This window comes from Pantherophis guttatus, chromosome 4 (genome assembly GCF_059756535.1).
Source record: "Pantherophis guttatus breed Tessera chromosome 4, ASM5975653v1, whole genome shotgun sequence".
Taxonomy (NCBI): Eukaryota; Metazoa; Chordata; class Lepidosauria; order Squamata; family Colubridae; genus Pantherophis; species Pantherophis guttatus.
Genome location: NC_142066.1, coordinates 78,464,699 through 78,486,639, shown reverse-complemented (window position 1 = coordinate 78,486,639; position 21,941 = coordinate 78,464,699). Strand labels below are relative to the sequence as shown.

The 21,941-nt window shown below is 40.5% G+C and overlaps 1 protein-coding gene across 5 annotated transcripts in view; it reads right to left on the bottom strand.

The window, feature by feature from the left end:
• Positions 1 to 284: 284 nt before the first annotated feature.
• VPS41 (VPS41 subunit of HOPS complex) overlaps positions 285 to 21,941 on the bottom strand; it is a 326,442-nt gene continuing 304,785 nt past the window's right edge. For all 5 annotated transcript variants that reach the window (XM_034413658.2, XM_034413736.2, XM_087892430.1 and 2 more), the window contains 6 exons: positions 21,493 to 21,633; positions 19,514 to 19,650; positions 11,970 to 12,069; positions 7,913 to 7,957; positions 5,486 to 5,565; positions 285 to 1,390 (listed from right to left, as the gene is read on the bottom strand). In XM_034413658.2, the coding sequence (XP_034269549.1) occupies positions 1,310 to 1,390; positions 5,486 to 5,565; positions 7,913 to 7,957; positions 11,970 to 12,069; positions 19,514 to 19,650; positions 21,493 to 21,633 (584 nt within the window). In that variant the 3' untranslated portion in view covers positions 285 to 1,309. The remainder of the gene's footprint in view (positions 1,391 to 5,485; positions 5,566 to 7,912; positions 7,958 to 11,969; positions 12,070 to 19,513; positions 19,651 to 21,492; positions 21,634 to 21,941) is intronic.

Sequence of the window (21,941 nt, the reverse complement as noted above, 5' to 3'; positions counted from 1 at the left end):
CCCAGATGGCCGTCACTGGGTTGTCAGCCTGGGCTGGGCCAAGGTGCCACAGGCCAGTCCTTCGCTGTTTCCAGAGTGGCTCTGTGGGCCAGATCGAACCATATTGCAGGCCAGATTTGGCCCGCAGGCCCTGAGTTTGATATCCCTGCTCTATTGCCTTCTTACTACATTGAGTGAATTGTAAAAAATGTCATTCCCAAATTTTCTTGGTCCGGGTTTTTTTTTTCTTTATCAATCCCATAGTAAGTTCTAAGCACTTGTCTACAAATTATATTCTTTAAAAGTCCATTTAAAGCATGCCTTTATTGAAAACTTAAAACACAAATACATGGATTTCATTTAACAACCTGTTATCCATTTCCACTATAACTTTGTCCAGTCTCTTGTTACTTTTTGAATGTTCTGTACAGAAGATCAGCAGCTGCTCTTTGTTTATTTGTTCCACAAATTACTAATATATTTAGATAGTTCAAGTCAGAAGTCAGGAAAAGTATATTCTTGAGAGCTGCTTAGCATCATTTTCATTTTGAAAAAAAACCATAAAAGGTAACTATCATGACTAATTAATAGAACTTTTGATCAGCCTCCTCTTGCTGAGGTCTTTCTAGAAGTTAAATTATAATTTCCATCATCCCATATTTTCAATGGCCAATGATACTGGGATCAGTTGTTCTCTGAATCAGTTGTGTAAATTCCTAAGATTCCAAGTATATGTAATAACACAATAAATTTGCCTAACCCTTTAAATATAATATATAATTCTGAAGGTTAAGATTATTTCATGTGACAAAGGGGAAAATCTTGGCTTTAAGCTTTTTAGAGGCACCTGCCTACATCTAGTATCACTTGAATATTTAAATATTTAAGCATATTTAAATATTCTTAACACTGAGTGTCTTGATACCAACAAAAACTGTTTGGAATTCTCAGGAAAAAAAAAGGATAAGATCTAAATGGCGACTAATGTTTGAATCTGTTCATAAATATAGATTCAAAATGCATTCTGCATAACATGATTTAATTTGCGGTCATACTGTTTCAACACTATTAATTTTCCCATAGACATTTATCTTATAGGTTTGGCCAAACAGGTGACCAATTTGAACTGCAGCAATAATGAGTCAATAACAATAGCCTGCATGTGCTCATAGGACTTCAAATTTATATAGGAAATATCAGTGAAATGTAAGATTAAAGGTCTTCTTATCATATAGTTAAACAAAGAAAGATATATATGAAGAATTGTTCTTTTGTCCCACATGAAAGCAGACACATACACATACAGATGTTTTTGATATGCCAGAGAATGTTATTTTTTCATCTCCAAGAGGGCGCTGCCTGGTCCACGGTGTTTAGCACTGCAAATATTACAGAAGTGTAATGAAGATTCCTGGAAATAAAAAAAAAGGTTGGTTTTATAATATTACCGCATATTTGGCAGCAAATAAAAGCAAAACTGACAAGATTATGACTTTAGAAAAGAATAAATGCCACCAACATTACTTTATTAGCAAAATTGAAATAAGAGATTATAGTTTTTTTTGTTTGTTTTATTTAATAAAGAGAGAAGTATAAAAGAAAAAAATTGTCCAGAGCATTACAACATTCATCCTTAAGTAAAAGTTCATATACGCAACCTATGGTTCAAATCAGAGGTGGGTTCTAAATTTTTTTACTACCAGTTCTGTGGGTGTGGCTTATTTTTGTGGGCTTGATGGTCATGTGACAATTCTTTAGGATTTAGCAGAGGTACTGGTCTACCAGGCTTGCAGAGCTGTACTGGTCTACCCATTTATTTTTGCAGGCACTGGTCTACCCATTTATTTTTGCAGGCACCGATCTACTCATGTATTTTTGCAGGCACTGGTCTACCCATTTATTTTTGCAGGCACCGGTCTACTCATTTGTTTTTGGAGACACCGGTCTACCACCAAACTGCCTTTTACCACTGATCAGCTGTAGGGTGGCCCTTTGAAGCCCCGTGGCAAGAGTTTAAACAGTTTTTTTCCTTATAGCCCATCAACTGGGACTCAGGAGGCAGCAATAGATTGGGGGTGGGGCCAAATAAAAGGTAAGAATAACGTGAAGGTTATTCTTCGTCATATCATCACCTCTACTGGCTCGGCGAAACCGGGCCGAACCGGGAGGAACCCACCACTGGTTCAAATCCATTAACTGTGCCACCTGCAGTCACATAACAACATTTTGATATTGTTTTGTCAGTTTCCAGCAAAAAAAAAAAAAAAGCTCACTTGGGAGAATGGAATTCCTTAACAACCAAGTGATTTGCTTAACAACAGCAGTGACTTGCTTTATGATTATAATAAAAGAGATTGTAAACTTAAGTCAGTGACCCACTTAATAACTGCAATGACTTATGACTATGATTCCAGGTTCAGCTGTGCTTGTTAAGTGAGGATTACCTCTATCTCACAATATTTTATTGTATTGCTTTATTATATATCATGTTCATATTCTTTGAATTATAGGTTTTGATATAGTTAGAAACCACATTTGATAGCAGTTTGTTTTAAGGATGATGAATTGTACTGTTGCTTGAGAAGCACAAATTCAGATTTCCTTTGCGTGCATGGAGTTAGTCAAATGCTTTTTCCAAGATTAATCAATATTTATGAAATGTGCTCCGTATGAAATGTGACACCCTATTCTGTGAGCTGCACCGATTCTCAGTTTGCTTCTAGGTGCGATTCACTGTGCAGTTATTACCAGCAAAGCCCTACAGGGCACAGGGTCTGGTTACTCAGGGGACTGTTTGTCTCCCATAGCATCTGTCTGACTGGTTCAATGTGGCAGGATTGATGTGCTCTGGATACCTTCAATTAAACAATTATCTATCAGAAGCCCAACACTTTCTCTACTATAGCTCATAATGTCTAGAATCAGATTCCTCAAATCTGGATGTCCCCCACCTTGTTGGTATTTCAAAGAGCCTTGAAGATTTGATTTTGTATCTAGGCTTTTGGCAAGGGTGATTGAAGCCCCCTTCCACAGAATATAGGTGTGGTTTGGATATTGCCTGGTTTGTGCCATGTTTTGTTCTTTGTTTTTATCATTGTATTATTTTATGCCCTGTGTGTTTTTATCTGCAAACTATCCAGAGTGGTTAAAAGTCAAGGTATAAAATTAAATGAATAAATGCCTACCAAACATATACAATCATATACAAGTGAGTTTATTTACTCCAGTAATAGAATAATAGTTGTAATCTTACAACATGCAACTTGAATTTCCACATTGCAAAACACATGAAAATATTCCATATTTATTTTTGAGAAGATGCTTAAAAATATAGGGAGAAAGAGAATCTAAATCTACTTCAGTTCATAGAAATGAAATTGATCTTGTTCCACAAGGAGACTCTAATATTTTGCCTACTGTTAACTGGAAGGAATAAACTGGAAAAAATCACTTCTGTGATTCAAGACAGGAATTAATTAGGAAATGGCTTCTCCAATAATCTTTTCAGTCCCAGAAGTAATTGTCATTAAACTGATTGAAAATCCCAGTTAAATATGTACAGTATTGCAACTTGCATTTTGAATGCCAAATTATGCAACAAGTATTTTGACCCTGTTGTGGGAAAATCATTTTTTCCACAGATTAAAATGCTTCCCTTAACTATTCAATCATTAAACTAGTAGATTTTACTAAGGCTATCAAAATATATGCAGCTTAATAGATAACTTGATTTTTAAGTGTCTATCCTATTAAATAGGATATAAAAATAACCTTTCGTTAAAGTCTTAAGTGAAAGTTTCCCTTTGCTGTCTTGAGTTACAATTACATTCACAGAATAATACAACTGTTAAAAAACACAGTTGGGTAGATGGAAGTGGGAAAAGAAAGATTATTTTGCATCACCTTACTACTGTAACTTGAAACTCCTGCAGAGATCCAGGTAAGAATAATTACTATATTATCATCCTCAGTAAACACATGCTCTTCTCAGTAGCTGGCAAAAATATTTCATTTGTCCTTTTGCCTTTGACTAGGACAGAGGTCTGCAACCTTAAACACTCAAAGAACCATTTGGACCCATTTCCCACAGAAAATACAGGGAGCCACAAAACCTGGATGTGCATGGCCAGTTGAGTTCAACATCACTCCCACCCAGTCATGTGACCACCACCCCCTCCGCCATGCCTACCCAGGTTTTGTGGCTCCGGTGTTTACTGTGGGAAATGGGTCTCTCTCTCTCTCTCTCTCTCTCCCCCTCCCTTCCTCTCATTTCTATTTTTCTCTCTTTTTCCTTTCTCTCTTTCTTTCTTTCCTCTTTTCTTTCTCTTCCCCTTCTCTCTTATTTGTCCTCCAGCTCTCTCTCACCCCTTCTCTCTCTTTTTCCTCTCTCATTCTCTCCTTCCATCATTTTCTCATTCCTTTCTTTTTCTCCTTTTCTAATTTTTCTCTTTCTCGCTCTCTCATTTGTTTTTTTCCTTTCCCTCTCTCCTTTTCTTTCTTTCTCTCGTTTCCCTCTCATTCTCTCCCCCAGCTCACTCTCATTTGTTTCTTTTTTCTCTCTCTTTCTTGCCCTCTCTGTTTTTCTTTCCTTTCCCTCTCTTTCTTTCTTTTCTTTCTTTCTCTCCTCTCTCATGTTTCCCTTTCCTTTCCCTCTCATTCTCTCCCCCAGCTCACTCTCATTTCACTTTCCCTCTTCCCCTTCTCTCTCTTATTTGTTTCTCTTTTTCCTCTCTCTCATTTTCACTCTCTCATTTCTCATTTTTCTCTCTTTCTCCCTTTTTCTCTCTCTCATTTCTCTCTTTCACTCCTTTTCTCTCTCACTCTTTCTCTCTTGTGCGTGTACCCTCTATCATGCACAAGTGGGAATACTCTCCTCAAGCAAGCAGCCAGGCTCGGCCAAAGCGCAGTGAAGGCGCTCAGAGCCAGCAGGTGGACTGGCTTATGGGCAAGTGTCTTTGGCAAGGGCACTCCAGCTTTCTCCGAGCCTGACCCCCGGGGTGGGTGTGCGAGATTCAGTGGGCAGCAGATTTCCTGCTGCCCTAAGCTTCTTTACTCCTCCAGCTGAGTGGTGCCGCCGGTGCTGTTGATTGAAAAGCGTTCTCCAGGTGGCTTTAAGTCTTGCATGGGGGACTTTCATTGCCCACTCATGCACACCCTCCTGGCCCCACAACAGGCAGACAGGGGGTCACATGAGAAGGAGGAGGGTCATCTTGGGGGAAGCCGCCACCATGGCTCGTGCTTGCTCCTCAGCTGCAAGCTTTCCTTTCCATCTTACCCTCCTTCCGGATTCCATTCCCACCCTGACAGCCCTCATATTAGCGAGGTTGGCATTGGCCATGGCTGGGTTGGGTCAGTGTCTCGGGGCGGAGAACAGGTCATGTGATTGGGTCAGTAGGGATCCGCAGAAGAGGGGTCAAAGAGCCACATGTAGCTCCGGAGCTGTTGGTTACCGACACTGGGACTAGGACAATGTTCAGAATACAAAGAGATTAAATTGGTCACTTACTGTGTTAGGTTCAGGAAAACATTCTTTGTGGAACATATGCCTGCAATGAAATACTATTACACTGAAAGATTTAGATGCATCTGGCAAGGGGAAAGAGAAAAATACATGATGTGCATTAATGTAAGTAACAAAAATCAGCAGATTGTACTATGATAAAATATTACACTTTGTTAATGAGGAGATATTTATGAACATTTTCAAATTTCTTTCACCAAAGAGTTTTGTTTCTGGTATTCGTGGAGATATCCTGTAACTATGTATCATTATGTGGAAATGCTAACATCTAAAAGTCGTTAGAAATACCAAGACATTTCCTACTGTTTTATAGCTTTATCAAGAAAGATTGTCTTCTAATGTTCTGATTGCCTGTTGGTGCAATTGTGATTACATCTTTGAGTCAATCCTAACTCCTGATGATTACTTATACAGGTCCATGCAATTTTTAGCATTTTCAGAAGTGGTTTCCCACTTCCGCTTCCTAGAATTTTTGATGGGCACAAAATCAACCACCTGGCCTAACGGATAAGTTAGCACTAAAATTCACTTTTCCTAATTTCTAGCCTAGTGCCTTTAACCACTATACTATACTGATTCTCTAAAGTCCTCCTTACAAATGCAAATATTCCCTCCCCCTCCCCAAAAATCTGTATTAAGACACTCCATTCTTTTTAAAACATTCCTTTGGCTATTGTAATATTGTGATTCCATAGTTGGCAATTGGAAGTAAAATAATATTTATCAGGAAGAGATATTACCATATTTTTTGCACTGTAAGATGCTCCAGGCCATATCCATAGCTTTTGGGGAGGAAAACAAGAAAAAAAAGATCTGCCTCTGCCTCCCAGCAATTTGCCTCCTTGCAGCAAACAGCCTCCTCAGCTTCAGCACAGCCTGATTTAGCATGAGCATCTGATTAGCAGTTGGATTGGCCTCCTGGATTACCACTGATCAACTGTTCCAGGTTGCAGGGATTGCCACCACCCACTGCCGCCACCATCCATCGCCGCCTCCACACGCCTCATTTTCGATCTCCACGTGCCCCATTTTCAGCGTCCGCAGGTCCCATTTTTGGCCTGTTCCAGGCTGAAAACAGGATGCATGGAGGCCAAAAATGGGGCGCACAGAGGTGGCAAAAGGTGGCGGTGGCGATAGTGAACCCCGTAGCCTGGAATGGGCCAAAAACAGGATGTGCGGAGGCAGAAAATGTGGCATGCGGAGGCCAAAAACAGGATGTGCGGATGCCAAAAATGGGGTGCGCAGATGCCAAAAATGGACTGCATGGAGGCAGTGATAGGAGGTTGCAGCGATGGGCGGTGGTGGCGATCCCCGCCGCCTGGAACAGCTGATTGGTGGTATTCCAGGAGGCCGATCCAACTGCCAATCAGCTGCTTGTGCTAAATCAGGCCGTGCTGAAGCTGACCAGGCTATTTGCTATTTGCTGCAAGAAGGTAGAGGATGAAGAATGGGGACTGGCGGGTGGGCGGGGCTTTGGCAACATTTGCTGTATAAGATGCACAGACATTTCCACTCCCTTTTGGGGGGGGGGAAGTGCGTCTTATAAACAGAAAAATACAGTATTTTTGTTCTTGAAAAGTCATGTTTATTCATAGAAGCAGGTAAACATGTATGGTTCTAAGATGAACATACACTGTGAGAAAGAAACTAGATGTGACACATCTAGTTTAGTAAAATATCCTACCCTGAGATCTCTATCCATAAAATGGATTATTATGGCCTCTTGAAATACAGCAGTGAAATTTAAAATCAGCTATTATTTCTTTTCCTACTTAATTTTATATAGCTTCTCAATTTGATTACATAGTAATTAATTTGTTAATAAACTATCACATTGTAAATATTGTAAATTGGATTTCTTAATCATATAAAATAGCATAGCCCTAATCTTTTTTTAAAGAAAGCAGAGGTAATTGGACTATCACTTTAAATCTGGGAGGCAACGTTTTGATAGCGGAGACTAGAGTTATGAATTTTGGAGGACCACAGGCTACTTTTTTCATATTTGGAACTGAAGAGTACTGACTTCTGAAAAATTGCTAAAAGGAGTCTGGTTATAAGTCAACAACTACCTGTAATTTGAAATGTTTTATATATCTCTTGAAGCAATACCAACTGTTTCAAGCAAGTATCAGAAAGGGTTCCAATGACATTAAAAGGGTCAAATTTAGTTCTGTTCTGAGATTACTCAACTGAATTCATGCAGCAAAGAATGCAAATGGAAAAGAAAAGAAAAGAAAAGAAAAGAAAAGAAAAGAAAAGAAAAGAAAAGAACACATGGCTAGGACAATGTTAGTTGTTAGTTTCTAACAACTAACGTTACAGCAACCAGATATTCTAAACAGATCCCAGCCATATTTATTCTCTACAGAACATGTATAGTGAATGCAAAGCATGGCCATATAATCCTACCTGTGGGCAGTATAGGAGAAAGGCATATTTCACAGATATTTTCCTCTATAAGAAAAAATAATGATATACAAAGGTTAATATAATACATTGGTTTTTGTTTTGAGTAATAATTCTCAAAGTTGAGAAATTTTTTAGTATGAGTAGTCCTTGCCTTACAACCATTTGTTTAGTGACCATTTGAAGTTACAACAGTATTGAAAAAAGTAACTTATGGCCATTTTTTACATGTACAACAATTACAGCATCCCCATGGTCACATTATCAAAATGTGGATGCTTCACAAGTGGCATGCATTTATGATGGTTGCAATGTTTGAGGATCATGTGATTATCATTTATAACCTCCCCAGCCAGCTTCCAAAAAGCAAAGTGAATGGGGTAAGCCAGATTTGTTTAATCACTGAAATTACTGGGACAAAAGTCACTTAACAAATGTTTTGCTTAGCAACAGCAATTTTGGGCTCAATTGTTGTTATCAATCAAGGAATATCTATATATGAAAAATAGGTTTTGATATCAGTGAAAATATTAATATATATTCAGTACCTATAAAGTACTTATGAACTACTGTATTTTGTAGACTAAAAACAATGAGAAATCATGTGCTAAACTATTGTTATAGCAAGCAAAAGGCTTATCTCTTAAATCTGTTAATTGAAGGATACATCACTGAAATAAAATGAGAGATAATCCCAAAAACCTCTTCAATTGCTAAAGTACATTTTAACAGAAGAGAATATTTGTAGCTCAGGGATGAACTGTGAAGTCCTTGGTGCTCAGAGAGCTTAGAGATAGGCTTATATCTCATATTTGCAACAATTTGCAACAATTTGGGGGACTCTGGGGGAAAGGGGACTGTTAGAATGCCCTCTAGTGAGGGCTTCTCTATTAACACGCTGAGTGGGAGGGGCAGGTATGGCGGGAGCAGGGGGCCATATCATGTGGTGGGGGCACGTGCTCGCTATCTCCGAGCGATTGCGTGCCCCGGTCCCCTTAGCTCTTCCCGTTCCCCAGGCTGCTTAGAGTCTCAGCGCCCGAGTCTCCGGGTGATGTTATGTAATGCCAGGTCCGTAGTAAATAAAGCCCCCCTCATTTGTGATCTTATTCAAGAGGGGGGAGCGGACCTGGCAGGTATCACGGAGACCTGGTTGGGCCATGAGGGGGGAGTTCCCCTCGTGGAGATGTGCCCATCAGGCTTCCGTGCATTTCATCAGCCGAGAGCTCAGGGCAGGGGCGGGGGGGGTGGCGGTCATTTTAAAAGAAGGTCTTGATCCGAGGGAGACCACTGTACCTCAGATAGCCGGATGTGAGTCCCTTTTTGTGAAGTGGGGTCGTGGGGTGCAGATGGGTCTGTTGATCACGTACCTGGCTCCCTGCCACGTGGCAACGACCCTGCCCGAACTCCTCAATGTTATAGCCGAGGTGGCGGCTGATACCCCCAGACTTGTGGTCATGGGGGATTTCAACCTGCCATCCATCGGTGAGACATCTGAGGTAGCTCGGGAGTTCATGGCTTCCATGACGGCCATGGACCTGACCCAAGTAATTCACGGCCCTACTCATATGGGGAGACACACTCTGGACTTAGTTTTTATCTCTGGTCAGTGGTTGAGTGGCCTTGATATAGGGGATGTAGCGATTGAACCCTTGTCATGGTCTGACCACTCGCTCCTTCGACTTGACTTTCTGACCGCCGTACCCCGTCGCAGGGAGGCGGAACCGACCAGGTGGTTCCGCCCCAGGCGCCTGATGGACCCTGATAGGTTCCAGATGGAGCTTGGGCCATTTCCTGAGACTCTAGCTCATGACTCGGCTGACGACCTGGTGGCCGCCTGGGATAGGGCGGCTGCCGGGGCTTTGGACCGGGTCGTGCCTTTGCGGCCTCTGACCCGGCACCGAACTCACTTAGCTCCTTGGTTTTCCGAGGAGCTGAGGGTGATGAAGCGCCGGAAAAGACGCCTAGAGAGCGGTTGGAGGGCCAGTCGTTCCGAGTCTGACTTGACACTGGTAAGGTCTCATATTAAGACCTACCTAGTGGCGATAAAAGCGGCGAAATCTAGCTATTTTGCCGCTCTTATTGCGTCGATAACCGCCCAGCCGCCCTGTTTAGGGTGACCCGCTCCCTCCTCCATCTGGGAGCGCGGGAGGACCCCTTGCAGGGCCGAGCTGAGGATTTTGTACAGTATCTGGATGATAAAATAACTCAGATTCGGGAAGACTTGGCCGCCGACTGGGTTAGTTCAGACGAGACGACTGAGGCAGGCCTTGAGAGTGTTATCTGGGAGGAGTTCGATCCTGTGGCTCCCGAGGACGTGGACAGGATCTTGGGGCGGCTGAACGCAACCACATGTTTATTGGACCCGTGTCCCTCCTGGTTGGTGCTGGCTTCCCGGGAGGTTACACGAGGCTGGCTCCAGGGGATTATTAACGCTTCTTTGAGCGAGGGTGTCCTGCCGGCCGCCTTGAAAGAGGCGGTGGTGAGGCCTCTCCTCAAGAAGCCATCCCTGGACCCGGCTGTTTTGGCTAACTATCGTCCAGTCTCCAACCTTCGCTTTATTGCGAAGGTTGTTGAGAGTGTGGTGGCGCGACAGCTTCCCCAGTACCTGGATGAAGCTGTCTATCTGGATCCGCTCCAGTCCGGCTTCAGACCTGGGTACAGCACGGAAACGGCATTGGTCGTGTTGGTGGATGATCTCTGGAGGGCCCGGGATAGGGGTTCTTCCTCTATCCTGGTCCTATTAGACCTCTCAGCGGCTTTTGATACCATCGATCATGGTATCATGTTGCGCCGGCTGGAGGGACTGGGAGTGGGGGGCACCGTTTTGCGGTGGTTCTCCTCCTATCTCTCCGACCGGTCGCAATCCGTGTTGACAGGGGGGCAGCGGTCGACCCCAAGGCGCCTTGTTTGTGGGGTGCCGCAAGGGTCGGTCCTCTCGCCCCTCCTGTTCAACATTTATGTGAAGCCGCTGGGTGAGATCATCCGTGGTTTTGGGGTGGAGTTCCATCAGTACGCTGATGATACTCAGCTGTACATTTCCACCCCAGACCATCCCAATGATGCCTTGGAAGTGATGTCCCAGTGCCTGGAGGCCGTGCGGGTCTGGATGGGGAGAAACAGGATTCGACTCAACCCTTCCAAGACCGAGTGGCTGTGGCTGCCGGCGTCCCGGTATAGCCAGCTGACGTCATCGCTGGTTATTGGGGGCGAATCATTGGCCCCCACGGAGAGGGCCCGCAACTTGGGTGTCCTCCTGGATGCGCGGCTGTCTTTAGAAGGGCATATGACAGCCGTGGCCAGGGGGGCTTTTTGTCAGGTTCGCCTGATACGCCAGTTGCGCCCCTTTCTGGACCGGGACTCCCTACGCACAGTCACTCAAGCACTCGTCACTTCTCGTCTGGACTATTGTAACGCTCTCTACATGGGGCTCCCCTTGGGGTACACCCGGAGGCTCCAACTGGTGCAGAATGCGGCTGCGCGGGGGATTATGGGAGCGACGGGGCGCTCCCATGTGACTCCTCTCCTGCGCGAGCTGCATTGGCTTCCGGTGGACTTCCGGGTGCGCTTCAAGGTGTTGGTGATCACCTTTAAAGCGCTCCATGGCTTAGGGCCAGGGTACTTACGGGACCGCCTTCTGCCACCAATAGCCTCCCACCGGCCGGTTCGCTCCCACAGAGAGGGCCTCCTCAGGGTGCCGTCGGCCAGACAATGCCGGCTGACGACCCCCAGGAGGAGAGCCTTCTCTGTGGTGGCACCTACCCTATGGAACAATCTACCCCCAGAGATACGAGTGATCTCCGACCTTCGGATTTTTCGTCGGGCCCTAAAAACTTATTTTTTCCAGTTGGCCGGTCTGTCTTGATTTTAGGGTTAGTTTTAAAATTTTAATATTGATTTTAAATTGACAAGTTTTAAATTATGGGCCAAATTTATAAATTATTTTAACTTTATTTTTTAACTGTGATGTTTTGTATAGATGTTTTTATCTTGGCTGTTCACCGCCCTGAGTCCGAAAGGAGAAGGGCGGTATAGAAATTTGAATAAAGTAAAGTAAATTTACCATCCACAAGTACTCCACGCATTTGTGTTCGATGCATCTTTTTCAACAATGAAAGAGAGTCAGCCACAAGAATCTTCTTGCATCCTTCTCGAAGCAAAATCTAGAAAAGACAAATACACAACTATATGATAATTTGTCAGCAGGTTTTCAAATTTTATTACTAAGTCTAAATATTATCACTAAAGACAATGACTTCTGGAGCTTTAAAAAAAGGAATAATTAAAATTAAGCATTATCAAGTATATGCCATAGTACTTAACAATATCTGTAATCCTACCAGAATTTCATGATAAAACTTTTTTCTGTAAGTTTCCTTAAGAAAGATATGGATATCTGCAAATTACCTATTAATTCTAATTTTCTGATACATTTTAATGTCATTTTTGACAATAGCATGCATTATAATAATACAATGAAATCTATACCAGTAGCAATATAGCCTCCTAACAAAGAGCTACCCAATCAATTTTAGATGAATATTCCTAATTGGTTAATCAATTAAATTTTATTTAATCTTTTACATATTGATATCTATTGTTCGTACTTACTGCAATGTTTTTCATTCTATCTCATTTTAAAATTCCCTTTCGCTAAAGCTTTGTCTTAAAAAAAATAACAAATTAACTATTCCTAAATTATTATTTGAAGCCATGCATTAACGGCAGTTTATCTGGGTTAGGACCAAGTATTCCAATTATTTGGCCCAAGTAATCAAAAAGAAATGAAACAAGTGTCCAGAAGTCTGGGAAATCTGTAGGGGAACCATTCTCATAACTTTGAACCTTACTGCCTTTGAGACAATTTCACATCACATTTTGTTATAAAAAACCTCTCACCCTTACCATTTGTCTGCCAATTTTTAATTATTGTTCAAAGATTAAGAATTCTATCTACTAGTGCAGACGTTCTCAGACTTTATGCTACTGTGATCTTCTAAAATAATAAAGCAATTTGTAACCCTTCTATGAAACTAAATAATTGTTTAGTTGTGAAGTCATGTCCGACCTATCGGTCCGACCCATTTACAATGTTACTCCAGGTCTTCCTGTCCTCTACCATCCTCTGGAGTCTATTTAAGCTCACACCTACTGCTTCAGTGATTCCATCCAGCCACCTCATTCTCTGTCGTCCCATTCTTCTTTTGCCCTCAATCTTTCCCAGCATTAGGTTCTTCTCCAGTGAGTTCTTCCTTCTCATTAGGTGGCCAAAGTATTTGAGTTTCATCTTCAGGATCTGGCCTCTTAAAGAGCAGTCAGGGTTGATCTCCTCTAGGGCTGACCGGTTTGATCGCCTTGCAGTCCAAGGAACTTGCAGGCGTCTTCTCCAGCACCGTAGTTCAAAGGCCTCAATTCTTTGGCGCTCAGTCTTTCTTATGGTCCAACTTTCACAGCCATACATTGCAACTGGGAAAACCATAGCCTTGACTATATGCATTTTTGTTGGCAGGGTGATGTCTCTGCTTTTTAGTATGCTGTCTAGATTTGCCATAGCTTTCCAGGAGCAAGCGTCTTTTAATTCCTTGGCGGCAGTCCCCATCTGCGGTGATCTTGGAGCCCAGGAAAATAAAATCTGTCACTACCTCCATTTCTTCCCCATCTATTTGCCAGGAATTTAGAGGGCCAGATGCCATGATCTTAGTTTTTCTTAATGTTGAGTTTCAAGCCAACTTTTGCACTCTCCTTCTTCACCCTCTTCACCTTCACCTTCAAGAAGCTCTTTAGTTCCTCTTCACTTTCTGCCATTAAAGTGGTATCATCTGCATAGCTGAGGTTGTTGATATTTCTCCCGGCAATCTTAATTCCAATTTGTGATTCATCTAACTCTGCCTTTCTCATTATGTGATCTGCATATAAATTAAATAGGCAGAGCGACAGTATACAGCCTTGCCGGACTCTTTTCCCAATTTTGAACTAATCAGTGGTTCCGTGTCCAGTTCTCACTGTTGCTTCTTGACCCGCATATAGGTTTCTCACGAGACAAATAAGATGGTCTGGTACTCCCATCTCTTTAAGAACTTGCCACAATTGTTGCGATTCACACAATCAAATGCTTTAGCATAGTCAATGAAGCAGAACTAGATGTTTTTCTGGAACTCCCTAGCTTTCTCCATGATCCAGCATATGTTGACAATTTGATCTCTAGTTCCTCTGCTTCTTCAAAATCCTGCCTGTACTGCTGGTAGTTCTTGATCCACATACTGTTGCAGCCTAGCTTGTAGAATTTTAAGTAGGGGTGAAATGCTCCGGGTTTGGACCGGATCACCTGATCTGGTAGCGATGGCAGTGGGTGGTTTGGAGAACTGGTAGTAAAAATCCCTGCGCCTCCCCCCACATGCCCAGATGAGCCGCGCGATCATCAGAGGCTGTTTTTTTATTTTTAAAAGCATTTTTTCTACAACCTCTTCGGCCAAAAAAATGCTTTTAAAAGTAAAAAAAAAAAGCCTCTGATGATTGTGCGGCTCAGCTGGGATCGTCAGAGGCTTCTAAAAGCATTTTTTCCTGCAACCTCTTCGGCCGAAGAGGTTGTAGAAAAAATGCTTTTAAAAGTTAAAAGTAAAAAAAAAAAAGTTGGCCACACCCACCGTCAAATTACCCTCACCACCATCAAGCCACAGAACCGGTAGTATCAAATTTTAGATTTCACCCCTGATTTTAAGCATAACCTTACTAGCATGTGAAATGAGTGCAATGGTGTGATAGTTTGAACATTCTTTGGCATTGCCTTTCTTTGGAATTGAAATGGAAACTGACCTTTTCCAATCCTGTGGCCACTGTTGAGTTTTCAAAATTTGCTGGCAAACTGAGTGTAGCACTTTTACTGCATCGTTTTTAAAGATTTTGAATAGCTCAGCTGGAATACTGTCACCTCCACTAGCTTTGTTGTTGGTCAGATTTCCTAAAGCCCATTTGAGTTCACATTCTAGGATGTCTGGCTCGAGGTCAGTGACCAACCCATCATGGTTATCAGGGATATTAAGCTTGTTCTTGTATAGTTCTTCTGTTTAATTTTGCCATCTCTTCTTAATCTCTTCTGCCTCTCTTAGGTTCCTGCCATTTTGGTCCTTTATCATGCCCATCTTTGCATGAAACGTTCCCTTCATATCTCTAATTTTCTTGAAGAGATCTCTGGTCCTTCCTAGTCTATTGTTTTCTTCTATTTCTTTGCACTGTTCATTTAAGAAGACATTCTTATCTCTTCTAGCTATTCTCTGGAATTCTGCATTCAATTGGGTGTATCTTTCTCTTTCTCCCTTGCCTTTCGCTTCTCTTCTTTTCTCAGCTATTTACAAAGCTTCCTCCAACAGCCATTTTCTTTCTTTTTCTTTGGGATGGTTTTGGGATGGTACAATGTTGCGAACCTCCATCCATAGTTCTTCAGGCACTCTGTCTATCAGATCTAATTCCTTAAATCTATTTGTCACCTCTACCGTATATTCATCAGGGATATGAGTTAATTCATACCTGAGTGACCTAGTGCTTTTCCCTACTCTTTCAATTTAAGCCTAAATTTTGCAACAAGAAGCTCATGATCTGAGCCACAGTCAGCTCCTGGTCTTGTTTTTACTGATTGTATAGAGCTTCTCCACCTTTGACTGCAAAGCACATAGTCAATCTTATTTCTGTGTTGACTGTCTGGTGATGTTCATGTGTAGAGTCATCTCTTGGGTTGTTGGAAAGGAGTGTTTGCTATGACCATCATATTCTTTTGACAAAATTCTATCAGCCTGTGCCCTGCTTTATTTTGTACTCCAAGGCCAAACTTGCCTGTTATTCCGGTTATCTTTTGGCTTCCTACTTTAGCATTCCAATCCATTCCAATGATAAGGATATCATTTTTTGGTGTTAATTCTATAAGGTGCTGTAGGGCTTTATAGAATCGGTCAATTTCATCCTCTTCGGCACCAGTGGTTGGGGCATAGACTGTGATATTGAATGGTTTGCCTTGGATTCAAACTGAGATCATTCTGTCATTTTGGGGATTGTATCCCAGTATTGCTTTTCCTACTCTTTTATTGACTATGAAAGCTACTCCATTTCTTCTGAGGGATTCTTGCCCGCAGTAGTATACTTGATGGTCATCTGAATTAAATTCATCCATTGCTGTCCATTTTAGTTCGCTTATTCCTAAAATGTCAATGTTCAGTCTTGTTATCTCTTGTTTGACCACGTCCAGCTTGCTTTGATTCATGGATCTTACATTCCAGGTTCTTATGGAGAATAGATCTTTACAGCATCGGACTTTCCTTTCAACACCAGATGCATCCACAACTGAGCATCCTTTCAGCTTTGGCCCAGTCGCTTCACTCTTTCTGGCGCTATTAGTACTAGGCCTCTGCTCTTCCCCAGTAGCATATTGGACACCTTCTGACCTGAGGGGCTCATCTTCCAGCATCATATTTTTTGCCTTTTGGTACTGTCCATAGGGTTTTCATGGCAAAGAGATTGGGTAAGGAAGATATAAACATTTTTTAAATAATTGAATTGTACTTTATATATCATAGGACTCTCAAACATTTTGGCCTTGCACAAATAAAAAGTGATCAAAGTTTTGACAAACTTTGTCTATGTAAGACTCATAGTGCAGTCAAAAAACATAATTTGAGAACCTCTGCATTAACAGACAGTTGTAAAGCTCTTCATTTCTTTGGTTTTTACAAATATTATTTGTTGTTATAACACTGCCTTTAATCAAGAAAGAATGCATTATAATGAGTTAAGAAGACAGTATTTATTCATCTTGGCAAGCTTAAGATGTGTAGTTTCAGTTTCCAGAATTCCACAGCCATTATGCTGGGAATTCCGGAAGTTCAACCCACTCATCTTAAAGTTGTCAAATTTAAGAAACACAGAGTTAGGGTGATGTCAGAATTAAAGGCAAGTACAAAAACAGGATGTTCATATGGAATCCCCCCCCCCGATTTTCTCCATATATCGTGTAATTGTGAAAAGAGGCTCTGTATTAGTCATCTCACCCAGCTAAAACCTGTGACACCCCAAAACACCACCAGCAGGCTTTATTTAGTTAATCTAGAGTCAGATTTTTCTCCCACCACGTATTGGAAAAATTGAGCTGTTGAAGAGCAGGATATAAAAACTGAATAATGAAATGTTAGAAAAATAAAAGGACAAAATGTGAATTTTATATATATCTCTTCATTTCATAAACCTAGGAAGTCAAGTCATATATAATAATAACCACAAACACTGCTGTTTGTTTTTCTCATTATTGACTGCAAAAGATCAGCGGTACTGTGATGCCAAATGCCAGTCATAAAAATTGATCATTTTTTAAAAAAGAAATGTGTCTCATGCTTTGTGCTGCATGCATTTTTATTATTTTGTAATGCAATGGCTGTTTTTTTAATATATCTTGAAGTAGCTAAAATATCACGATAATCTGAGTAATGTCAATGGTTCAGATCAATATCAATATCAATAATTTGAGCTAGGATCAATGGCAATTTACTCCTGAATTCAAAGGGATGTAAAATATGCTCACTATTAGCAAATGAGATCTGAAAAATGTGCTGTGAAAATGTTGCAGTGACTTTATCCCCCCGGAAAACAAGTATCAGATAAATTGCTTCAGCAGTACCCAGACACCAATTTTCTGGATGAATTAATAAAACAAATTTTCACAAGGAAAGTTATCTCCCAATGACAACAAAACCAATTCTCCCACTATACAAAAGTGCAATCATATGCTAAACAAGTGAAAAGGTTTCTCTGACGCCCATTAGGCTAATCTTTTACAAGCTTATTTTAAAAAAGAACCCAACAGCTTGCAATTTGGTATTCAGTCCTATGCTCCATTGGCTGGATCCAGAGAATAGGAGATGTAAACAATCCAACTAAGAATCTTTTGTTGATTTTCTCATACAATATTTTGTTATCATGTAGAGACATGCTCTGCAGTTGACCCCTTTATTACATATTTAATCATTTTTATTATGAAAGTTTATCTGTCAAATAAATGGAGGAGCCAACTCAGCCTGAAAAGTCCCTCCTAATTGAAAAATGAATATCTGAAAGTTAAAGAAAACAAGAACATATTTTATGTAAAATTTAATTTACTAGAGTATTAGAAACCCTATAGCTCACCCTGAAAGATCCTTTTTTCGTAATTTATGAAAGCAAAATATTCATGTTCTTTGAAAATTTTGCATGCATGGCTGTTGAAAATACAGGATCTTTTGTGTGTGTGTGTGTGCGCGCACACACACGCTTGTGTGCACATCTGAAGTGTCAGAATTAGGAAATTACTACTTTATTGCTTAACATTCAATGTAATCTTGCTTACCCTGGCAGACTTGTCAGAGTGCCTATTGTGATTTAATTATAATAAAAAAACACTGCCAGTGAAACAGCAATTTATTTTCTACTAGCTAAATACTGCTCCAAGGCATGTGTCACTTTTGATACATGAGTGGCTCTACTTTAAGAGAACACACAATTTTATGGCTAAATAAATTAAACTGCAGTTGTCAGTACTCTACTTTATTTATGATTTAATATTCACTTCATTGAATAGTGAGATATAAAATACAGGAATTTTTAGAATGTAGCTTTAACTTACTTTTTAATTCCAGACAGACAATTTTGTCTTGCCCTGCCATGAATATTAGAACACCATCTCATAATACTGCCATTATTAGATAGGCTTAAATTATTGTCAGCGAGGACAATGTCATTACCAAATTTAGTGATCTTCATGCTAGTTCTATAAATACAGTGGCAAGCACGCTACCTAATGCAAACCACATCTTGATGACAGCCGTATTGTCCAATCTGAAATTTCATCAGCTTCCTTTGAATGAGGGGCTACCAGTGCATAAGCCAAATAATGAACACAGGTGATGATTTGGCACTTATTATACCCATACTTGATGTTACCTTGATGACCATATTTTTCAAAGAATCATAGTGCCAATATGGATCTTAGATGTCCTCTACTCTAATTCTTGCTTGGTATAATATCTGCTAAAGGAATTCATACAGGTGATTATTGAGTTTCTATTTGAAGATCTCCAAGTAAAATGAAATATATTCCTTTGAGAGGCAGCCTGTTCCATTGGTTGATGGCGTTTACTATCAAGAAATAGCTCCTTATTTCTAACTTGAATCTAGTTTCCTATAGTTAAATTCTGATGCTGCTCTCCTCGACAACATAGTCCTCCTCTATTTGACAACTCTTTCCATATTCAAAGATTGCTATAACATTTCCTTTCAATCTTCTTTTCTGCAAGCTTATATATTTAGTTTCTTTCATCGTTCTTCCCAGGGCTTGATTTTCATTCTCCTTAGTATCTTGGCCCTCTCCTGAACCTTTCCCCATTTGTTAATATTCTTTTTAGACTGTGGTACCCAGGATTTAAAACTGGCCTGAGCAGGATGCAGTAGAGTGAGACAATTATTTTTTTTGGCCTGATTATTCTTTAAATTGTCATCTGTTACTTAAAAGCTTTTTTTATTCTTCACAAGAATATACACAGTGGTGTCATGAGTGGAGGAATGGATAAAGGCAGCCATAATCTTAAAATTTACCTGCAAATTATAATCCTGAAGAATCTTTACTAATGAATCTCTCAGGTTTGGAATCTCCATACTTTCCTTAATACGATGAATCAGGAGAATAGGGTCAACATGAGTCCCTATATTGTTTAACAAACCTGTAATAAAAGCTGTAAAAACATAGAGGACATTTAAGTCAGAATCAGAATGTCAAAGTCTCTTAAGGGGTGTAATTACTTTTAAAAGCAGAGAGTGGAAAATAAATAGAAATCTAAAGATATCTCTATGAAAGATCTAGTTATCTATAGGACTTTTGTTTAAATTAAGCTATACACTATAATTAAAAAACTACCGCATGTTCTTTCCCACTCTGGGTTTTCTTGTAGATCTGATTCTTTGAATAATTTGAGAGGACAGTCTGAAATACTGTTACATTTTTTTCCTGACATCTTGGTTTTAATGTGGCTCTCCTTTTATTCATATTTTCTCTTTGGAATTCTCCCATATTCCATAAGGTCTTTTCATTATACATCATAAAATCATACAGGTCTGTTCTTTGTTCGCTGCCTAATTCATATCATTATTTTTTTCAGTACACCTTGTATTCAAGTTCCTAGACTACAAACCTGCCAGCATTTATTTAATGTATACATTATTGTCTTTCAGTAAGGTATATGTCTCTCTCTAGAACAGGGTTGTCAAGCTCAATTTCATTGAGGGCTGGATCAGGGCTATGGTTGATCTCGGGGGACCGGCGTGGCTGACTGGGTGAGCATGGCCAACTTGATGCCACTCACGGGCATGGCCAACTGGGTGGGTGCAGCCAGATGGATGGGCATGACCAGCTTGACGCCACTCCCCAAACTGCTGGCATGTTTTCTGTTCGCATTGGGTAGACCGGTCCGAAGCCATTCTGGCCCGATGTTTCCTCTTCACACTGGGTAGACTGGGTGGAAGCGACATTGGCTTTATGTTTCCTTTTCTCATTAGGTAGACCGGGCTGAAGCCACACTGGCCCGATGTTTCCTCTTCGCATTGGGTAGACTGGGATGAAGCGACACGGGCCAGCCCCTTACATTTTCCAGGACGGTCCTGCGGGCCGGATCCAACCACATTGCGGGCTGCATCCGGCCCACAGGCCTTGTGTTTGACACCCCTGCTTTAGACGTTTTCTTACACTCTATTCCTATTAGTCTCTTTTCCTGATACACTCTATTATTCTTTAACTCAACCTCTGACTTTATTATTTCTGAAGGCTGTATCTTTGTCTATGACTTTTGTGCCATACTTCTAGTCTAGTTTCTCAGAATTATATTTTTAATTTTATACTATTTTCCCATATCAGCTTTTGCATTTAATAAGTTCTTTCTCTTTTCCCAATACATATTAAAATGTTTTTCCCCTTCAGTCACAACATCCTACCAATTCCTCACAATGTATTTACATGCAGAGGGAAATTAATTTTCTTTGCGGAATGATTTGCAAATGCTATTGCTTATTTTACATTTTGGGAGGAAAAACACTAGTAAACGTTTCATGAAATCACAGCAATTCAAGCAATGAAAGATAACATGTTTGCAGATGTACAAGGAGAAGGCACTTTCTTTTCTTAAGACAGTCTAGTCATACTCAAAGGAATTTTTAATAGGAAAACATTTAATACCATTTAATATTTTTCTATTAAGGAAGGCAAACTGCCTTTATATAGATGCTTAGGAAAACCCAAAAGTTCCTAGCAGTTGTCTAATTTGTTAGACAACAGCAAATGTCACACAATTATGGAATAATGTAATCAGTTACATTTTTCACTGCCCTTGTGTTCTTTCAGTAATTAAATGGATGTTCAGTTACAGTGATTATATTGCAACACTTCTTTGTATTATTCAAGTTGGCATTATTTTCAAATCAATCTGCTATACTGTCCTCCTTACCATTAATTAAATTCATTCTCTGTCTCATTGACACAGACATTACTATATTATAATAAACTGGGCAAAGACTACATTGCTTACGAGGTTTGTCTATTGAATACAAAATAAGGTCTTCCCAAAGTTCAGCATCATCTTGCTCCTTAGCAAACTCTATAGCTTTATCTACATCGTTTAGGTCTTCCATGATCATTTTCAGGGCACTTCGACTATTGCCCATTCGACCTGGAAAGAAAAAATGCAAAACAACACCCTTAAAAACAATGACAAAGCACCATTTAATTCTATGAGCAGAACCCCACTCCCCTTCTGGTTTTATTGTCTTCAAAAGTACCTTCCCTAACCTGATGGTATCCAGATGTGTTAGACTACAACTTTAATAATTCCTAACAAAAGTAGCTATAAATAAATAAATAATACATATAAATAGAGCACAATCATTGGACCATCTTTCCAGATAGGGGGAAGCGCTTTTAAAATCCATCAGTTTTTTTTCCTTTTAGGAAAGAACATCTATTCCAACAAAAGCAATA